At 39.3% G+C, this 19,655-nt stretch overlaps 1 protein-coding gene across 50 annotated transcripts in view; it reads left to right on the forward strand.

Annotated features, from left to right (window-relative positions):
- The window catches only part of LOC101866062 (protein AF-10), a 228,512-nt gene that overhangs the window by 61,921 nt on the left and 146,936 nt on the right, over positions 1 to 19,655 (forward strand). For 42 of the 50 annotated variants that reach the window (XR_012417533.1, XR_012417524.1, XR_006700806.2 and 39 more), the window contains 2 exons: positions 6,337 to 6,391; positions 15,663 to 15,772. Coding sequence is in view for 36 of the 50 variants with exons in the window: in XM_074001160.1 (XP_073857261.1) it covers positions 6,337 to 6,391; positions 15,663 to 15,772 (165 nt within the window). In the remaining 14 variants the exon portion in view is untranslated. The remainder of the gene's footprint in view (positions 1 to 6,336; positions 6,392 to 15,662; positions 15,773 to 19,655) is intronic. The other 8 variants (XM_045399672.1, XM_074001172.1, XM_074001170.1 and 5 more) reach the window with 1 other exon arrangement.

Genomic DNA, 19,655 nt, shown 5'->3' on the forward strand with positions numbered 1-19,655 from the left:
CCATGTTCACCAGGCTGGTTTTGAACTTCTGACCTTATGTCATCTGCCTGCCTTGGCCTCCCAGAGTGCTGCAATTACAGGCATGAGCCATCGCACCTGGCCTATTTTTTAAAATTCAATTTTTTTTTCTTTTTTTCTTTTTGGTTATAGCATCAATGGGATGTTTGTGATTTTGTTCCCTTTATCCCTTCATCATGTAGTTCTTGAGTTATTGTGCCTGGAGACTGTGTCTGATGTTAGGAGTGGCTAGCTATAGCCATAACATGGAGCTTGTAATCTAGTGGAGGAGTTAATTGCATAGTTAATTGTAATTGTAATACATCCCAAGAAGGAAAGCATAGGTAAATCATAATATGTCACCTAACCTCATCTGGAGATTCAGAGACATTGTCTTTGATGAAGTGACTTTAAGCAAGGACCTGCGGGATAAATAGAAGTTATCCAGCCGCAGAAGAGGGTGTAGTGAATGATAATATTCCATTTAGAGTTAAAACAATCCATTAAAAGCCTCTGAAGTGGGAATGAGCTGTGGAGAATTTATAGAATTGAAAGAAGAAAAAGCCAGCATTGCCCATAACGTGAAATGTTGGAAAGAGGGAAGGTTGTGGAGATAGGAAAGGGTTATATGATGCAGGAAAACTACTGGAGTGTTTTTATTGTTTTGTTTTGTTTTTTTTGAGATGGATTCTCGCTCTGTCACCGGGCTGGAGTACAGTGGTGCGATTTCGGCTCACTGCAGCCTCCGCCTCCCAGGTTCAAACAATTCTCCTGCCTCAGTCTCCTGAGTAGCTGGGACTACAGGTGCTCCACCACACCCAGATGATTTTTGTATTTTTAGTAGAGATGAGTTTTCACCATGTTGGCCACGATGGTCTCGATCTCTTGACCTGATGATCTGCCTGCCTCAGCCTCCCAAAGTGCCGGGACTACAGGCTTGAGCCACCGCACCCAGCCTTTTGAAGTGTTTTTGAGTGGGCAGTGGTATATTTGGATTTGCATTTCTGAAGTACATTGTTTTGTGAAAAGTTCATTCTGCAGATTGGTGATAGTTGGTTAAGAGTGAATATTAGGAGACTACAGTCATTTTCCATTATCTGCGGTTTTGCTTCCCTTAGTTAGTTAACCATGGTCAACCCCTCTGAAAATAGGTGAGTAGAGTACGGTGAGGTAGAATCATGTGTTGTGTAATGTAGGAGGGAAGTATGTTCTTAGAAATACCTCATTAGGTGATTTCATCATTACACAATCATCTTAGAATGTTCTTAAAGCTATATTGTATAACCTAGTACATACCTAGGCTACGTGGTATAGCCTATTGCTCCTAGGTTGCAATCTTGTACATTTCATAAGTGAATCCTGTAAGCAACTTAACATAATGGTAAGTATTTGTGTTTTTAAACATAGAAAAGGTACAGCTAAAATAATGGTATGAAAGATTAAAAATAATGGTATGAAAGATTAAAAAAAAAAATTGCACTTGTATACCATGAATGAAGCTTGCAGGACTAGAAGTTGCTCTGGGTGAGTCAATGAGTAAGTGGTAAGTGAATGTGAAAGCCTTTGACATTTTTGTACACTACTGATAGGGTTTGGCTGTGTATCCCCACCCAAATCTCATCTCGAATTGTAATCCCTATGTGTTGAAGGAGGGAGGTGACTGGATAATCGGGGCAGTTTCCGCCATCCTGTTCTCATGAGTGTGAGTGAATTCTCTTGAGATCTGATGGTTTTGAAAGTGGCAGTTTTTTCCTATGTACACATTCTCTTTCTTTTGCTTGTTGCTATATAAGACATGCTTGCTTCCCCTCCCGCCATGATTGAAAGATTGCTGAGGCCTCCTCAGCCATGTGGAACTATGAGTCAATTAAACCTCTTTTCTTTATAAATTTTTGCCCAGTCTCGGGTAGTTCTTTATAGCAGTGAGATAATGGACTGCTACAATTACTGTAGACTTTATAAACATTGTACACTTAATGTACACTAAATTTATTTTAAAAATTACTCTGTCATGTTACTATGGCTATTACATCATTACGTCACTAGGCAATAGGAGTTTTTCAGTTCCATTTAATCTCATGGAACCACCATTGTATATGCTGCTGCTGTTATGCAGACTGTATTTTATTTTATTTTATTTTATTTATTTATTTTTTTTTGAGACGGAGTCTCGCTCTGCCACCCAGGCTGGAGTGCAGTGACTGGATCTCAGCTCACTGCAAGCTCCGCCTCCCGGGTTCACGCCATTCTCCTGCCTCAGCCTCCCAAGTAGCTGGGACTACAGGCGCCCGCCACCTCGCCCGGCTAGTTTTTCGTATTTTTCAGTAGAGACGGGGTTTCACCGTGTTAGCCAGGATGGTCTCGATCTCCTGACCTCGCGATCCGCCTGTCTTGGCCTCCCAAAGTGCTGGGATTACAGGCTTGAGCCACCGCGCCCGGCCGCAGACTATATTTTAAGAGAGACCACATTCACATAACTTTTCTTGTAGTAGATTGTTGTAATTTTTTTTTTTTTAAATTTTTTTGAGGTGGAGTCTCTCTCTTTTGCCCAGGCTAGAGTGCAGTGGCATGATCTTGGCTCACTGCAACCTCCTAGGTTCAATCAATTTTTGTGCCTTAGCCTCCTGCTTGGCTGGGACTGTAGGTGTGTGCCACCACATTCAGCTAATTTTTTTGTATTTTTAGTAGAGATGGGGTTTCACCATGTTGGCCAGACTGGTCTCGAACTCCTGACCTCAGGTGATCTGCCCACCTCGGCCTCCCAAAGTCCTGGGATTATAGGTATGAGCCACTACACCCGGCCTGTTCTATTTTATTATTGTTGTTAATCTGTTACTGTGCCTAATTTATAAATTAAACTTTTTTATAGGTAAGTATGTATAGCAAAAAACAGAATCAAGTGCTTATTAGTGCCATTTGTTGTTTCAGATATCCACTGGGGTTCTTAGAATGTTTCTTCCATGGATAATTGAGGGATTACTGCATTTAGAAGGTGACTGAAGTGGTCTTGATGAAAGGTGATGCTGGCTTTAAGTAGGGTAATAGTGGAGATGGAGAGAGATAGGCACATCTCACCAGTTTTGAGGAAGAGGAAGGGCACAATACAGTTATGGATTAAAAGTGAGGTTAGGGAGTAAGGTATGAAGTGGTCAAAGATTATGACCACTAGGTGTCTTACATGAGCAATGTGTCATTGAAAATATCATTACCAATATATGGAAAGAGCAGGAAGAGCAGGTTTTGTCATAAATTGTGGAGTGTTTTAGGTGTCTTATGTAGGCTGGGTGTGGTGGCTTACTCCTGTGATCCTAGCACTTAGGAGGCTGAGGTGGGTGGATCACTTGAGGCCAGGAGTTTGAGACTAACCTGGGCAACATGACGAAACCCCATCTCCACTAAAAATAGAAAAAGTTAGTTGGACATGGTGGCACACACCTGTAATCCCAGCTCCTTGGGAGGCTGAGGCGGAAGAATTGCTTGAACCCTGGAGGTGGAGGTTGCAGTGAGCCGAGATCGAGCCACTGCACTCTAGCCTGGGCAACAGAGCAAGACTCCGTCTCAAAATAAAATAAAATAAAGTGTTTACGTAGTATATAGAGTTTTATACCTGAACCTAAGGACAGATACAAATAGATAAAATTTGGGAGTCACTGTTACTTTTATAATTTATTGGTAATGGAAATTTGGATAATGAATAAGATTGCCTAGTGTTTCACGTGAAATAGTGAGACATCTTAGGCCAGAGCACTGAGGAACTTCACCATTTAAAGGTTTGATAGGGTGATCAGAAAGGTGCTGCCAAAGAGGTAATAGGAAAATCAGGAGAGTGAAATACTGAAAGGCAAGAAATATAGCGGTATTAGTCTGTTTTAGATTAAAGGAATACTGGAAACTGGGTAGATTATTAATATAAAGAAAAGAGGTTTATTTGGTTCACAGTTCTGTAGGCTGTACAAGCATACCACCAACACCTTTGGTCTGAGGAAACTTTTACTCATGGGGGAGTGGGAATGGGGACCAAGAGTGTCACATGGTGAGAGAAGGGAGCAAGATGGCAGGCTTTTTTTACCAATCAGATCTCACGTGAACTAACAACAGCAAGAAACTCACTCATTACCACAAGGAAAACACCAAGACATTCACGAGGGATCTGCCCCCATTACCCAAACACCTTTTGCTAAGCTTCACCTTCAGCATTGGGATTAAATTTTTACACGAGATTTGGAGGCACAAATATCCAAACTTTATTAATAGGTTCTATTTTATTTATTTATTTTTTGAGGTGGAGTTTTGCTCTTGTTGCCTAGGCCGGAGTGCAGTGGCACAATCTCGGCTCACTGCAACCTCCGCCTTTCGGTTTCAATCAGTTCTCCTGCCTCAGCCTCCCTCAGCTGGGACTACAAGCACACGCCACCACACCCAGCTAATTTTTTGTATTTTTGGTAGAAATGGGGTTTCATCACATTGACCAGGATGATCTCGATCTCTTCACCTCATGATCCACTTCCCAAAGTGCTGGGATTATAGGTGTGAGCCACTGCGCCCGGCTAATAGGCTCTATTTCTTAATTATTTTTTGTAGAGATGAAGTCTCACTTTGCTGTTGAGGCTGGTCTCGAACTCCTGACCTCAAGTGGTCCTTCTGTTTTGGCCTCCCAAAGTGCTGCAGTTATATGTGTGAGGCACTGCACCCGGCCTCAGTAGGCTTTTTTGGCTTATACTTTCTGTACTTTTAAAACTATTGCAACTTAATTTTCTACTCTAATTTTTTGTTGTAATTTGTATATGTATGTAAGTGTATATATATTTATATGTAGGGTGTGTATATATGTGTGTATATATATAAAGTGTGTGTATATATGTATATAATGTGTGTGTATCTTTACATACATACACATATAGGTATATATGTGTGTGTGTATATATTTATACACACACTTTTTTGTTTGTTTGTTTGTTTTTTTGAGATAGGGTCCACCCTGTAACCCAGGCTGGAGTGCATTGGCATAATCATGGCTCACTGCAGCTTTGACCTTCCGGGCTCAATTGATCTGCCCGCCTCAGCCTGCTGAGTAGCTCTACTACAGGTGCGCCACCACCACACCCAGCGAATTCGTGTGTGTGTGTGTGTGTGTGTGTGTTTTTGTAGAGGTGGGATTTTGCCATGTTGCCCAGGCTGGTCTTGAACCCCTGGGCTCAAGCGATCTGCCTACCTCAGCCTCCCAAAGTGCTGGGATTACAGGTATGATCCACTGTGCCCGGCCTATATTACTATATTGTGTGCTGCAAAACCTCTTTTGGAAACAAAGTGGGATATAAATAATGCTCAAGTGTGACTTTCAGGAACATATTCTTCATAGTAAGACAATGCCATTGAAACTTAACTGTGTTTCGTAAGAAGTGGTAGTGCTGGCTCTACATTTATTTTTGGTTTTAAATTCTGAGCATGGGAGGGAGAGGGATCCACAATAAATTTTGAGTACCATTGTCTTTGAATAATAATAGCTGATTAGCCTAATTCCTTTCAGAAGGGAAATCAGCATACATGAAATCATTTCTTGCCACTTAAATTAAAATTCTACATTCTTGAGTTTGGCTCTTTAAGAGAAACCAGACCTACTTGACGGCAGTCATCCTAGCTGACTGTAAGACAGGAAGTAAACAGATAACAGGCAGATATTAAAAGCCTTGCCCCATTCCTGTGTTGAGAGGACCTTTTTGTTTCTCCTCCCACTCCCGAGGTAAATGATCCCAGCATCTTTGTGTTTTTATTAATGTAAGATTTAGAAAACTGTGGCAGGAGTTTTTTTTGTTTGTTTTGTTTCTTTTAGATGGAGTTTCCCTCTTGTTGCCCAGACTGGAGTGCAGTGGCGTGACTTGGCTCACCATAACCTCCGCCTCCCAGGTTCAAATACTTCTCCTGCCTCAGCCTCCTCAGTAGCTGGGATTACAGGCATGTGCTGCAATGCCTGGCTAATTTTTTATTTTTAGTAGAGATGTGGTTTCTCCATGTTGGTCAGGCTGGTCTCGAACTCCCAACCTTAGGTAATCCGCCTGCCTTGGCCTCCCAAAGTTCTAAGATTACAGGCGTGAGCCACTGCGCCTGGCTCATGGCAGGAGTTTAAAAGTTAAAATGTATTTTAAAAAAATTACTTGTCCTCTGAAGGAGATCACATGTCATCGAGAACAACTGTTTGTGAAGAATGTTCTGAAATATTCTTAGGGACAAATAGTACAAATGCTGCTCTCACATTTTCAGTAGTTTTGAAGTTGCAGGGAAGCTACTACATTTTGGATAATCTGAAATATTTCTTCATTACCTGTTTCTTTTTTTTTATAGAGATGTGAACTTTGTCCCCATAAGGATGGAGCTTTAAAAAGAACAGATAATGGGGGTAAGTGCAGAGATTTCTTGAAAAAAATGTTACTGAAAACTGGGGCAGTGGAGTATTTTCAGATACCTGGTAGTTTATTTTATTTCATCAAATTAAACAGCATTTTCTACTCATTTTTTTTTTTTTTTTTTTTTGAGACGGAGTCTCGCTCTGTCGCCCAGGCTGGAGTGCAGTGGCGCGATCTCGGCTCACTGCAAGCTCCGCCTCCTGGGTTTACGCCATTCTCCTGCCTCAGCCTCCTGAGTAGCTGGGACTACAGGCGCCCGCCACCGCGCCCGGCTAATTTTTTGTATTTTTAGTAGAGACGGGGTTTCACCGTGGTCTCGATCTCCTGACCTTGTGATCCGCCCACCTCGGCCTCCCAAAGTGCTGGGATTACAGGTGTGAGCCACCGCGCCCGGCCTTTCTACTCATTTTTAACAGTAGTGGCTATAATTTATGAATCCTTATTGTATTGACCCACAAGTTTTCTACTTTGTGGACAAACTTAAGCATTGGCTGTTTTATGCAGAATGATCTATTAAATACATACTTCTAATTAAAATTCGTATTTTTTTGGCTGGACGAAGTGGCTCACACCTGTAATTCCAGCACTTTGGGAGGCCGAGGGAGGCAGATCACCTGAGGTCGAGCTCGAGACCAGCCTGGCCAACATGGTGAAACCTGGTTTCTACTAAAAATAGAAAAATTAGCTGGGTGTGGTGGTGCGTGCCTGTAGTCCCAGCTACTTGGGAGGCTGAAGCAGGAGAATCACTTGACCTCGGGGGGCAGAGGTTGCAGTGAGCCAAGATTGAACCATTGCTCATTAGCCTGCATAGCAGAAGGTGACTGTCTCCAAAAAAAAAAAAAAGCCTATTTTTTAAAATGGATATAGTTTCTTATGTTAGGAATTTTTATTTTTTTTTAAATGAGCCACATTTTTTTGTTGTTGTGGTTAGACCTAAAATCTGTTGTTTTAGATTCTTTTTTTTCTCTTTTGTGTATCTCTAGACAGATGATGTTTCTAGTGAATGCTAATTTTATTTAACTTGAGGATCTTTGTTGCTTGAATATAAAGAAATGTTGACTTTTATGCTGGGTGTGCTGCCCAACACCTGTAATCCCAGCTCTTTGAGAGGCCAAGATAGGAGGCTCACTGGAGCATAGGAGTCTGAGATCAGCCTGGGCAACATAGGGAGACCTTGGTCTCTGCAAAAGTAAATATAAAAAATAAAAATAAAAAGACTTAGTTACACATGGTGGCACATGCCTGTAGTTCCAGCTACTTGGGAAGCTGAGCAGGAGGATGGCTTGAGCCTGGGAGGTCGAGGCTGCAATGAGCCATGGTCACACCACTGTACTTCAGTCCCTGGGATGGGTGAGAGTGAGACCCTGTGTCCAAAAAAAAAAAAAAAAGAAAAGAAAAGAAAAAAGAAATGCTGACTTCTGTATCACAATTTGGCATACTTTCCTATGGACCCTTGTGTATTACTCATTTTCTTCTCCACTTTCAGTTATCTTTGTCAGAAAAATCATATTTTTCTACAACTCAGTACTATTCTGAAATGTGTAGACATGAGTTTATTAGACCATGGCATGTATGATGAGGCAGCTAAAAAAAGTAGAGGTTTAGCTACTGTTACTATACTCTTCTCCATTTTGGGTAGCCACCTCTAAAGTAGTTTTGGCATAAATTAGAGTAATGGTATCAGTAAATAAAAGGTAAAAATACAATGATTTTGGTTAGCTATATATATTTTACAGTTGGATCTTCAGACTATGTTATACGGTCAGATTGTAGAAAATTTAAAAATATATTGAAAACTCTTCCTGTTATTCCTGTTCCCCATCTGCCCAGTTTATCAATAGCTTTCCTGCTACCATGTAATTACTACTTTCTTGCATATCTTTCTAGGTTTCTTTTGCATATTCAAATGTGAATAGACAAATACTTAATTACTCCCTCCATCTTTATACAAATGGGTTAATATTATATACTCTTCTGCGTCTTAATTTTTTTCACTGAACAATTTATCTTATTATTTTTATTTTTTTTTGAGACTTTTCTTTTCTTTTTTCTTTGATTTTCTGTTTTTTTGAAGCTTCGCTCATTTGCCCAGGCTGGAGTGCAGTGGTGCAGTCTCAGCTCACTGCAACCTCCATTTTTCGGGCTCAAGTGATTCTCCTGCTTCAGCCTCCCAAGTTGCTGGGATTGCAGGTATGTGCCACCACGCCCTGCTAATTTTTATATTTTTAGTAGAGGTGGGGTTTCACGATGTTGGCCAGGCTGGTGTTGACCTCCTGACCTCAAGTGATCCTACTGCCTCGGCCTTCCAAAGTGCTGAGATTACATGTGTGAGCCACTGTACCCGGCGTGAACAATTTATCTTGTTTTCAGTATAGAGCTTTTTTTTTCTTTTTAACCATGTTATCTAATATCTAATCAATCAGTGTTGATGCACTTTTTGATCTACTTTGATGACTAACTCTTGTATATATGTCACATTGCTTGTATACAATAGGATTATTAATTTCCATAGGTGGAAACATTGGGTCAAAGGAGTTTTGCAGTTAATTTTGATAGATAGTCCAAAATTATTCGCCCTGTAGTTTTACCAATATGTGTTCCCAGTTTTACCAATATATGAATAAAAGAGCTGTTCTTCATACCTTTGGTAATCTAACAGGTAAAAGTTTGTATATCCAAGCAGTAGTTTTGCATTTCTCTTAATATTAGTGAAGTTCACATCTTTTTATAGTTTGAAGAGCAATTTGTTTTTTCTCTTCTTTGGTCTGCTTTTTGACTTGGTTGTGGATCTTTTTCTTTGTTTTTTGAGACAGTCTCCCTCTGTCACGTAGGCTGGAGTGCAGTGGCTTGATCTTGGCTCACTGCAGCCTCTGCCTCCCCCGTTCAAGGAATTCTCCTGCCTCACTCACCTGAATAGCTGGGATTATGGGTGCATGCCACCATGCCCAGCTGATTTTTTTGTTTTTAGTAGAGATGGGATCCACCCACCTCGGCCTCCCAAACTGGTGGGACTACAGGTGTGAGCCACCGTGCCCAGCCACAGTTATTGATCTTTTTAGTTTGATTTATTGGAGTGTTCATAAGGAGCCCCTCGTATATTATTATGCTGTTTTGATATGAATTGGACTAATTTTTACCCATCTGGTTAGTCTTTATTTATATTGTGCTTTAAAAAAAATTTTTTTTTTACCATGCATGAGTTTTTTATTTTAATTTTGTTCAGTTTATTAATCTATCATGACATCTGTATTTTGAGTTATTAGTTAGAAAGACCTTCACTATTCTGAAGTTTTGTTTTTTTTAAGTGACAGGTTTTCATTCTGTAGTTCAGGATGGAGTGCAAGTAGCAGGATCCTAGCTCACTGTAGCTTTGTAGTCCTGGGCTCAAGTGATCTTCCTGCCTCAGCTTTGAGAATGTTGGAATCCCTGCACCTGGTATAAACTTTCCATTAAATGTTTTGTATTTGTCTTTCCTATTCTGATTTGTTTCACTCATTCCATTCTACCCTCTCTATTAGCTTAAAAAAAGTTAACGTTACTATGTGCTTTTTTTCCTTTCTGAATCCTCTAAAACTCTTAGGATACTGTAAATTCACTTGCCCTTATCCTGACATATATTTTATTTTTGTCATGTACTTTAATTCTCTGTTTAAGAATTATAGTGGTTTTGTCAGGTGTTTGTTGAGGATTATGCTGGTCACTTAAAATGAAACAGTTTGTGTAAATTTGGTGTTATTTTTCTTTGAATTCTATATAGAACTTCATGAGAAACTGAAACTTTTCTGGGAAAATTTTTGATAAATTCGTTTTTTGGCAAAAGTATAGGGACATTCCTTTTTCTCCCTTCCCTTCCCTTCCCTGCCCTGCCCTGCCCTGCCCTGCCCTGCCCTGCCCTGCCCTGCCCTTCCCTTCTTCCTTTCCCTTTTTCCTTTCCCTATTTCCTTTCCCTTTTTCCTTTCTCTTTTTCCCCTTTCCTTTTTCCCCTTTCCTTCCCCCCTCCCTCCCTCCCTTCCTTGCTTTCTTCCTTCCTTCCTTCCCTCCCTCTCTTCCTCTTCCTCCTTTTCCTCTTCCTCCTCTTCCTCTTCCTCTTCTTCTTCCTCTTCTTCCTCTTCCTCTTCTTCCTCTTCTTCTTCTTCCTCTTCCTCCTCTTCCTCTTCTTCCTCTTCCTCCTCTTCCTCCTCTTCTTTTTCTTCTTCTTCCTCTTCCTCTTCCTGTTCGTCTTTGTTGCCCAGGATAGAGTGCAGTGATGCAGTCATAGCTCACTGCAGCTTCAAACTACTGGGTTCCAGTGATCCTCCTGCCTCAGCCTCCTGAATAGGTGGGACCACAGGCACACCATGCCTGACTAATATTTTTTTCTTTTTGTATTTTTTGTAGAGAGAAGTGGTCTTGCTTTGTTGCCAAGGCTGGTCTCGAACATCTGGGCTCAAGCTGTCCTCCTGCCTGATCCTCCCAAAGTGTTGGGATTACAGGCGTGAGCCCTTGGGCCCAGCCTATTTTTGTATACTTAAGTCAATTTTGGTGCAGTCTATTTTTCCAAGAAATTTGACTTCTTTGTATAAGTTGCTGAAATTGTTGGACTGACGTTGCCAATAGTATTATTATTATTATTATTATTATTATTATTATTATTTTGAGATGGAGTCTTGCTTTGTCACTCAAGCTGGAGTGCAATGGTGGCATGATCTCGGCTCACTGCAGACTTCACCTCCCGGGTTCAAGTGATTCTCTGCCTCAGCCTCCGAGTAGCTGGGATTACAGGCAGGCACCACCACGCCCAGCTAATTTCTGTATTTTCAGTAGAGATGTCACCATTTTGGCCAGTCTGCTCTTGAACTCCTGACCTCAGGTGATCCACCTGCCTTGGCCTCCCAGAGTGCTGGGATTACAGGTGCAAGCCACCATGCCTGGCCGCCAATAGTACTTTATTATTATTTTGCTAATTTTGCTAGCATTGGCAGTAATTACCTCATTGTTATTCCTGATGTTGGCGATTTGTGTTCTGGTTTTTTCTTTGTTTTTATTTTTATTTTTTTGACCAGTCCAAATAGAATTGTTCAATTTTGTTGACCTTTTTAAAGAAAGTTTTGGGCTTTGTTAATTTTTATTTCATCTCCCTGTTTTCTATTTTGTTAAACTTCTGCTCTTTATTATTTCCTTCCTACTACTTACTATGTGTTATATATTCCTCTTCTTTTCTAACTTATAAAGGTGGAACCTTAGGTCTTTTAATTTAGATTTTCTTTTCTAATGAAAATATATATGCTGTAAGTTGTTCTCTATTGCTTTTATTGAATCCCAGAAGTTGTTTTTTTTTTTTTTTTTTTTTTTTTTGCTGCTGTTGTTACTGTTTTGAGACAGGGCCTTAGTTTGTCACCCAGGCTGGAGGGCAGTGGTGTGATCCTGGCTCACTGAAGCCTCGACCTCCTGGGTTCAAGCGATCCTCCTACGTTAGGCCCTAAAGTAGCTGGGAGTACAGGTGCATGCCACCTTATCCAGCGAATGTTTTTTGTATTTGTTGTAGAGACAGGGTCTCACCATGTTGCCCAGGCTGGTCCCGAACTCCTGAGCTCAAGTGATTAACAGGCGTGAGCCACTGCCCCCAGCCTACGTCTCAAGTTCTGATAAATTTCATGTTTGTTGCCATTCCGTTCAAGACATTTTCCAGTTTCCCTTGTGGCTTTCTCTTGAACATCTTAGTCTATCTTGGACAGAAGTAGAAGTCTTCTGCTATTTGTTCTTAACATTGATTTTCCCTCTTATTTCTCATTTCTCTTTGTTCTTTTTGTGATTTTTTTTAGTGCTGTATTTTAGTCAGTTTAACAATGCAACTGGTTAGTATTGCATGTAAATTTAATTAATTATATTAAATTGCCTTAAATTGCCTTCTTGGCCGTATCTCTTCCTATATATATTCAAGTATTTATATTTATCTATATAGTGGTTGTGGTAGGGATTATAATTTTCTTATCAGTAAATTCAGTCTACTGAGTGTACCACTTTTTTTTTTTTTTTTTTTCTTTTTGAAACGGACTCTTGCTGTGTTGCCCAGGCTGGACTGCAGTGGCACTATCTCGGCTCACTGCAACCTCCATCTCCTGGGTTCAAGCAGTCCTGCTGCCTCAGCCTCCTGAGTAGCTGGGACTATAGGCACACACCACCACACTCAGCTAATTTTTGTATTTTTAGTAGAGACATGGTTTCGCTATATTGACCAGGCTCGTCTGAAATTCCTGGCCTCAAGTGATCTGCCCACCTTGGCTATCCAAAGTGTTGGGATTACAGGCATGAGCCACCGCACCCGGCCTGTGTGTACCACTTAACACGAAATGTAGAATGAAACCATATAGACTTCGTTTATCTGTTCCTTTTCCAGTCTTTGTTATAGTTTTATACAAAAACTGCATACATTCACAAACCTTTCCAGTGTTTTAATATTTAATGGTCATTTGTATTGTAAATGAGTGTGAAGGCGTTATTGTTCTATATGTTCATCATATATTAAATGTACCTACATGTTTATCGCTCTTTATATTTTTCTTCAGTTCTGAACTTCCTTCTGGAATCATTTTCCTATTACTCAAGGAAAATTGTTTGGTGTTTCCTTTAATGGAAATCTTTTTTTAAAAAAATGTTTTCTGGCTTTATTTAGTTACCTAGTTTTTCGTTTGATAATTTGCCTTTTGTCTTTAAGATTTTCATTTCTTTCCCTTAGTTTTCTGTAGTTTTATTAATGTCCCTTGGTGTATATCTTATATTACTCTGATTTGTAGTGGTTCTTCAGTCAGTGGCTTTGGGTCTTCTGTTCTGGAAAATTTTCAGGTATTATCAATTCAGATACTGCTTTCATGCCATTTTTCTCTCTTATATTTCTCTGAGATTCTGATTACGTGTGTGTTAGACCCGTCTGCCTATTACATTTTTCATGTGTGTTATTCCATTTTTTATATTTCTTACTTTTGTGTTTTGTGCTAACATTCTGGATTTCTTCTGACCTGTTTTGTTCGTACTAATTCTCTTTTGATCCATGTCTAAACCATTGTTAATCCCACCCATTGATTTTTTTTTTTTTTTTCTTGAGATAGGGTCTCTATCACCCCGGCTGGATTGCAGTGGCACAATTATAGTTCACAGCAACTTCCAACTCCTGGGCTCAAGCAATCCTCCCACCTTAACCTCCTAAGTAGCTGGGACTATAGGTGCATGCCGCCGCACCTGGCTCATTATTTTTTTTTGTGGAGATGGGGTCTCACTTTATTGCCTAGGGTTGTCTTGAACTCCTGATCAAGCGATCCGCCTCAGCCTTCCAAAGTACTGGGCTTACAGATGTGAGCCACTGTGCCTGGCTGATTTCTAAATTTGCGCTTTACTTCTGGAATTTTAATTTATTATTATAGTTTTCAGTTCTTTGCATCAATTTAGAATTTTGTCTTGTGTGTACTTGATCATAGTAAGCATACTTATTTTAAAATCTTTATCTGATAACTCAAATACTGATCTGTTTTGATTTTCTTGTTTCTCCTTATTTTCGTTCATATTGTCTTGTCCATGTGTTTGGTACTTATTGTGCTGGAAATTATATGTAATTAAGAAATTTTAGGCTGGGTTTGGTATCTTATATCTGTAATCCCACCACTTTGGGAAGCTGAGACTGGCGGATCACTTGAGGTCAGGAGTTCAAGACCAGCCTGGTCAACATAATGAAACCCCGTCTTTACTAGAAATACAAAAATTAGCCAGCTGTGATGGTGGGCACCTGCAATCCCAGCTACTTGGGAGGCTGAGGCAGGAGAATTGCTTGAACTGGGAGGAAGTTGCAGTGAGCCGAGATTACGCCAGTGCAGTCCAGCCTGGGTGACAGACCAAGGCTTTGTCTCAGAAAAAAAAAAGGGTAGAAATTATTTGTAGCCAAGATGATACTATTTTCTTTTAGAGAGGATAGATGTATATTTGCATCTGCTTGGTGCCTTGGGGGTTGTAATTTAAGATTATCTTGGTCAAATTTCAGAGTTTGAGATGGTCAGAGCCCTGGTGTAGTCTCTTTGAGGGTCTATGTACTTTTAGTGTATTCTTACCCCTGGTTTGCCCTTCAGTGTTGCATCTGAAAGGAGAGGGGTTTACTTGTTCCCTTTTTCTCTTGGTTGGTTGTGAATGTACATCCCTGTACTGTTAGGCCTCTGAGTCTGTCAAAAGTACCCTTCAGGCCTGGCGCAGTGGCTCACGCCTGTAATCCCAGCTTTTTGGGAGGCTGAGTTGGGTGGATCACCTGAGGTCGGGAGTTCAAGACCAGCCTGACCAACATGGAGAAACCCCACCCCTACTAAAAATACAAAATTTAGCCAGGTGTGGTGGTGCATGCCTGTAATCCTGGGAGGCGGAGGCAGGAGAATTGCTTGAACCTGGGAGGCAAAGGTTGCAGTGAGCCGAGATTGCTCCGTTGCACTCCAGCCTGGGCCACAAGAGTGAAACTCTCTCAAAAAAAAAAAAAAAAAAAAAAAAAGTACCCTTCATCCTCACCACTGCTTTCTCTGAAATAGGCAAATGTCCCCCGGGCAAAAGTGGCCAAAAACTATACCTAGAACTTTCGTTCTCTTCCAGTTTTAGCCCAGAAACTCCTCACTGTCATATCAGCTCTTTAATACCTTCAGTTGGGAGGCTGAGGCAGGAGAATTGCTTGAATCTGGGAGGCAGAGGTTGCGGTGAGCCGAGATCGCACCATTGCACTCCAGCCTGGGCAACAATAGTGAAACTCTGTCTCAAAAAAATATATACATATATATTTCATATGAAATTTAACACACTTCAAATTAAAATAGTGAAATGATTATTACTAATATTAAAAATATTGACACTAAGATAAAAATAATTTCATGTTGATGTTTAAAATGATTAAGATTAAATTATTAAATTTTATCATAAGTATTAAACTTTTAAAAACTCCTTTTATAGTGGTTCTCAGAGGTAGTGTTGATGTGAATATTTGGTCGCCTGTATAAGAAGTGTTAGTGCCGACATCTGAATTTATGAATGTTTCCCTTTATTTATATTACTGTACATCATAACTGGGGAAATGATAAGAATGCTTTGTTTTAGTAGTGGTTTGAGTATTCTCAAGCAATGGAAGTAAGACAGCAATGAGAATTTGTTAATGTCCTTGTTGTGCATTTGTTTCAACAGACATTTGAGGGATCTGTTAAGGAAGTTAATAATGTTAATTTGCTTTTGATAAAACTGAAAATATGACATTTATTTATTTATTTTTAGGTTGGGCCCATGTGGTTTGTGCCCTGTATATTCCAGAGGTACAATTTGCCAATGTTTCCACAATGGAACCAATTGTTTTACAGTCTGTTCCGCATGATCGTTATAATAAGGTACAGTGGATATTATTTTATTACTGTTTAAATATCACTGCTGGGAAGTAGAAAGGAAGTTTTTGTGTTTTTAAAATTACAGATCTCCATCAAATTTAGGGGAGATTTGGAAAACAAATTACTACACCAAACTACAGTTATTAAAATGTTATTAATATGTTACTAAGGTCACAGGAGTACAAAGCAAGCAAAACTGTCTTACCTTTTATAGTAACCTAGGTATTTAGTATTCTACGATTTACAGGATATTTTAATCCTTAGAGATCGGCCTTTTAGGAATTATCTACTTCTTTTGTTCTTTCAAGTATCAAGAGTCTGTTAAATTTGAATTAATTATTATTTTGCATAATATTCATTACAGTGTATCACATTCTTTTTTGAAAAACAGTCCTGTATTAGAATGTTACTTGTCTCCCCTGCCAAAGTTATTTGTACCCCAAGATATGGTTTTTATTGTTGACCTTAAAAAAAAAAAAGTGTGCTTTTTTCTTGTATATTTTTCTTCATTTAGTACGTATTATATTATTGTTTTATTCTCCTCTCAATTTTAGGTTTCACCATTACCCAATGTACCTTTAAATATAGTTTTACTATTTAATTGAAGGTACACATTCCATCCTTGGAAGAAATAGCAGCCAGCTTTAAGATTTTAAATGTTTTTGTGTAAAAAAACTTCTTATTAGGTAATTAGTATTTATTTTAAAAACTTGAAAATACAGACAAGTAAATAAATATAAGACAAAAATCATTCATAATCTTCTCATTCAAGCTCATCCAGGTTTTTTCCTGTGTAGTTTTGCTTATAGTATATACTTACAAAAAAATTGAATTGTTTTTGCTTATATTTTTTGTTTGCTTTTGAAACTTACACAGCATCTTTTGTGTGTCAATAAATTGTGTTTCTGCTGTATCTTAAATAGATACTTAGTCTGTAATACAGAAGATCATGAGATTTAACAAACTGTAAATTTAATTAAGCAACCCTTTGTGGTTGAAGGGCCTAGTTTGATGTCTGGCATTTAGTATACACTGCTAGCATCTGTGTAAAAGTGTGTGGACATTTTGGAAGCTTTAGTAAATACATTGTGTGAAATTGTCCTCCAGAAGTTACCCTGTATTAAGCTATATGTGAGATTGCTCATAACTCTATATTATGTTAGGTACACTGTGTTACCCTTTTAAAAACTTAGCTATTCTTTCTAGTAAAAAAAATATTAAAATGTTTGAATGAGTTTATTTGAGTACTGGTAAGGTTAATTATTTTAAAGTTTTTTTTTTTTTGAAGATTATTCATGTATGTTAATTGACCTTTCCATATCTGTTTGTTTTAATATTATAATTTTTTTTACAAAGTGTTTTAGAGATCATATTATTTTGTCTTATATATTTGTTGTGCGTGTTTTTTCCCGTAATTTAATGTTTGGTTTTTAATTTTATTACATTTTCATAGTTGTTGGGATTCTAGCAGGTTAATTTTTTCTAATGCAGAAGTTTACATTTTTGAGGTCATTTATGCAAATACTCTTTATTGTTTCTGCCTTTGATGCTTTGCAAAGAAAATCTTTATATTAATGTACTTTTCGTTTTTTTTTAGTGCTTTGGAAGTTCATTTTTAAAAACCTTGTTTTTGTTTTTAATTTTAAAAGCATTAAAACTTACAAACAGGTTGCAGGAATAGTACAAAAGAACTCTTCCTTCCCTAAACCATTTGAGAGTAACTTACCAATATAATATGCTGTCGCCCCTGAATACTTCAGAATTTCCCATAAAGAAGGATATTCTCTTGGGAATATACAATGTGCCATCAAAATAAGGAAATTAACAGTGATACATTATTACTGTCTGATCTTTGGAACCCATTCATGTTTCTGTAGACATATTTATAGCAAAAGAATCACAAACTGCATTTTGACTCTTTGGCCTTTTTATTTATTTTTATTTTTGTACAGAGTCTTGCTCCGTCACCCAGGGTGGAGTGCAGTAGTGCAATCTCGGCTCACTGCAGCCTCCACCTCCTGGGTTCAAGTGATTCTTGTGCCTCAGCCCCTGAGTAGCTGGGATTATAGGTTTGCACCACCACATCCAGCTAATTTTTTTGTGCTTTTAGTAAAGACAGGCTCTTGCCATATTGGCCAGGTTGCTCTTGAACTCCTGGCCTCAAGTGATCTGCCTGCCTCAGCCTCCCAAAGTGTTGGGATTACAGGTGTGAGCCACCCCGCCCGGGCCTCTTTGGTCTTTTAAAATCTCAAATAGTAACTCAGTGTTTCCCTGAGTTTCATAACTTTGATACTTCTGAATATAACAGGCCAGTTACTTTGTAGAATGACCCCCTATTTGGATTTGCCTGATGTTTCATCATGATTAAATACAGTTATGTTTTTAGCAGGAGTATCGCATGTATGATTCTGTGTTCTTTTGTTTGCATCCTATCAGGTGGTACATGATTTCAGTTTTTCCTTGATCACTTGGTTAAGGTGTGTCTGTCAGGTTTCTCCACTGTGAGGTTAATCTTTTTTCTCTTCATAGTCAGTGTGGATTTTGTGGGGGAAGTTCTTCGTATATAAACATCTTGTTCCTTGTGCCTTTTCCTCACTAATTTTAGCATTCATTGATGTCTCTTGACCTAATTTATGACTAGGATTGATGGCAAGGTTTTCTAATTTCACCCTTTCTTTTACATTCATCAGTTGACATTCCACTGTAAGGTAAAGCTTTTTTTACTCCCTAGTATTTCTATTAATATGGACTTATGCTATTTTATTTTAATAAGTCATATTCCACTAATGTCATTTATTTTGATGTTCATACTGTCTCAGGTTTGCCTGGTGGGACCTCTTTAAGCTGACTTCTGTGTCTTTTGACCTATCATTTCAGAGAAGCATTTCTCTACTTCTGACACAGCAGTATAATCTAAGCTCATCTTGTATTATTCCTGCTGTAGTTCTGAAATCACCATTTCTCTGAGGAGCCTTGATTTCTTTTAGGCAAGAATAATATTTAGGAGCCAAAGTGGGTGCTAGGTGTGGGTTATTGCTACTCTCAGTCAGCATGGCTAGGAAATGTGTGTGTATGTGTGTGTGCATTCCTGCAGAGATACATATTTCTATAAATTCACATCTATATTGTTTCTATATCTATGTAGAAAACTGTGGGCCAGGCGTGATGGCTCAGGCCTGTAATCCTAGCACTTTGGGAGGCCGAAACCAGCGGGATGACTTGAGGTCCAGAGTTTGAAACCAGCCTGGCCAATGAAACCCCATCTCTACTAGTCCCAGTTACTCAGTAGTCCCAGCTACCCAGGGGGCTGAGGCAGGAGGACTGCTTGAACCTGGGAGGTGGAGGTTGCAGTGAGCCGAGATAGTGCCACTGCAGTCCAGCCTGGGCAACACAGCAAGAGTCCGTTTCAAAAAGAAAAAAAAAAAAGAGTGGTACACTCAGTAGACTGAATTTACTGATAAGAAAATTATAATCCCTACCACAACCACTATATAGATAAATATAAATACTTGAATATATATAGGAAGAGACATGGCTCACGAAGTGAGATTCTGTCTCAAAAAAAAAAAAAAAAATTGACTGGGCCCGGTGGCTCACATCTCTAATCCCAGCACTTTGGAAGGCCCAGGCAGGTGGATCATGAGGTCAGGAGTTTAAGGCCAGCCTGGCCAAGATGGTGAAACCCCGTCTCTACTAAAAAATACAAAAATTCGCCAGACATGGTAGTGGGCACCTGTATTCCCGCTACTCAGGAGGCTGAGAGAGGAGAATTGCTTGAACCTGGGAGGCAGAGGTTGCGGTGAGCTGAGATTGCACCACTGTACCTCAGCCTGGGCGACAGAGTGAGACTCCATCTCAAAAAAAAAAAAATTTAGCTGGGCATGGT

Source organism: Macaca fascicularis, chromosome 9 (assembly GCF_037993035.2).
Source record: "Macaca fascicularis isolate 582-1 chromosome 9, T2T-MFA8v1.1".
NCBI classification, from domain to species: Eukaryota; Metazoa; Chordata; class Mammalia; order Primates; family Cercopithecidae; genus Macaca; species Macaca fascicularis.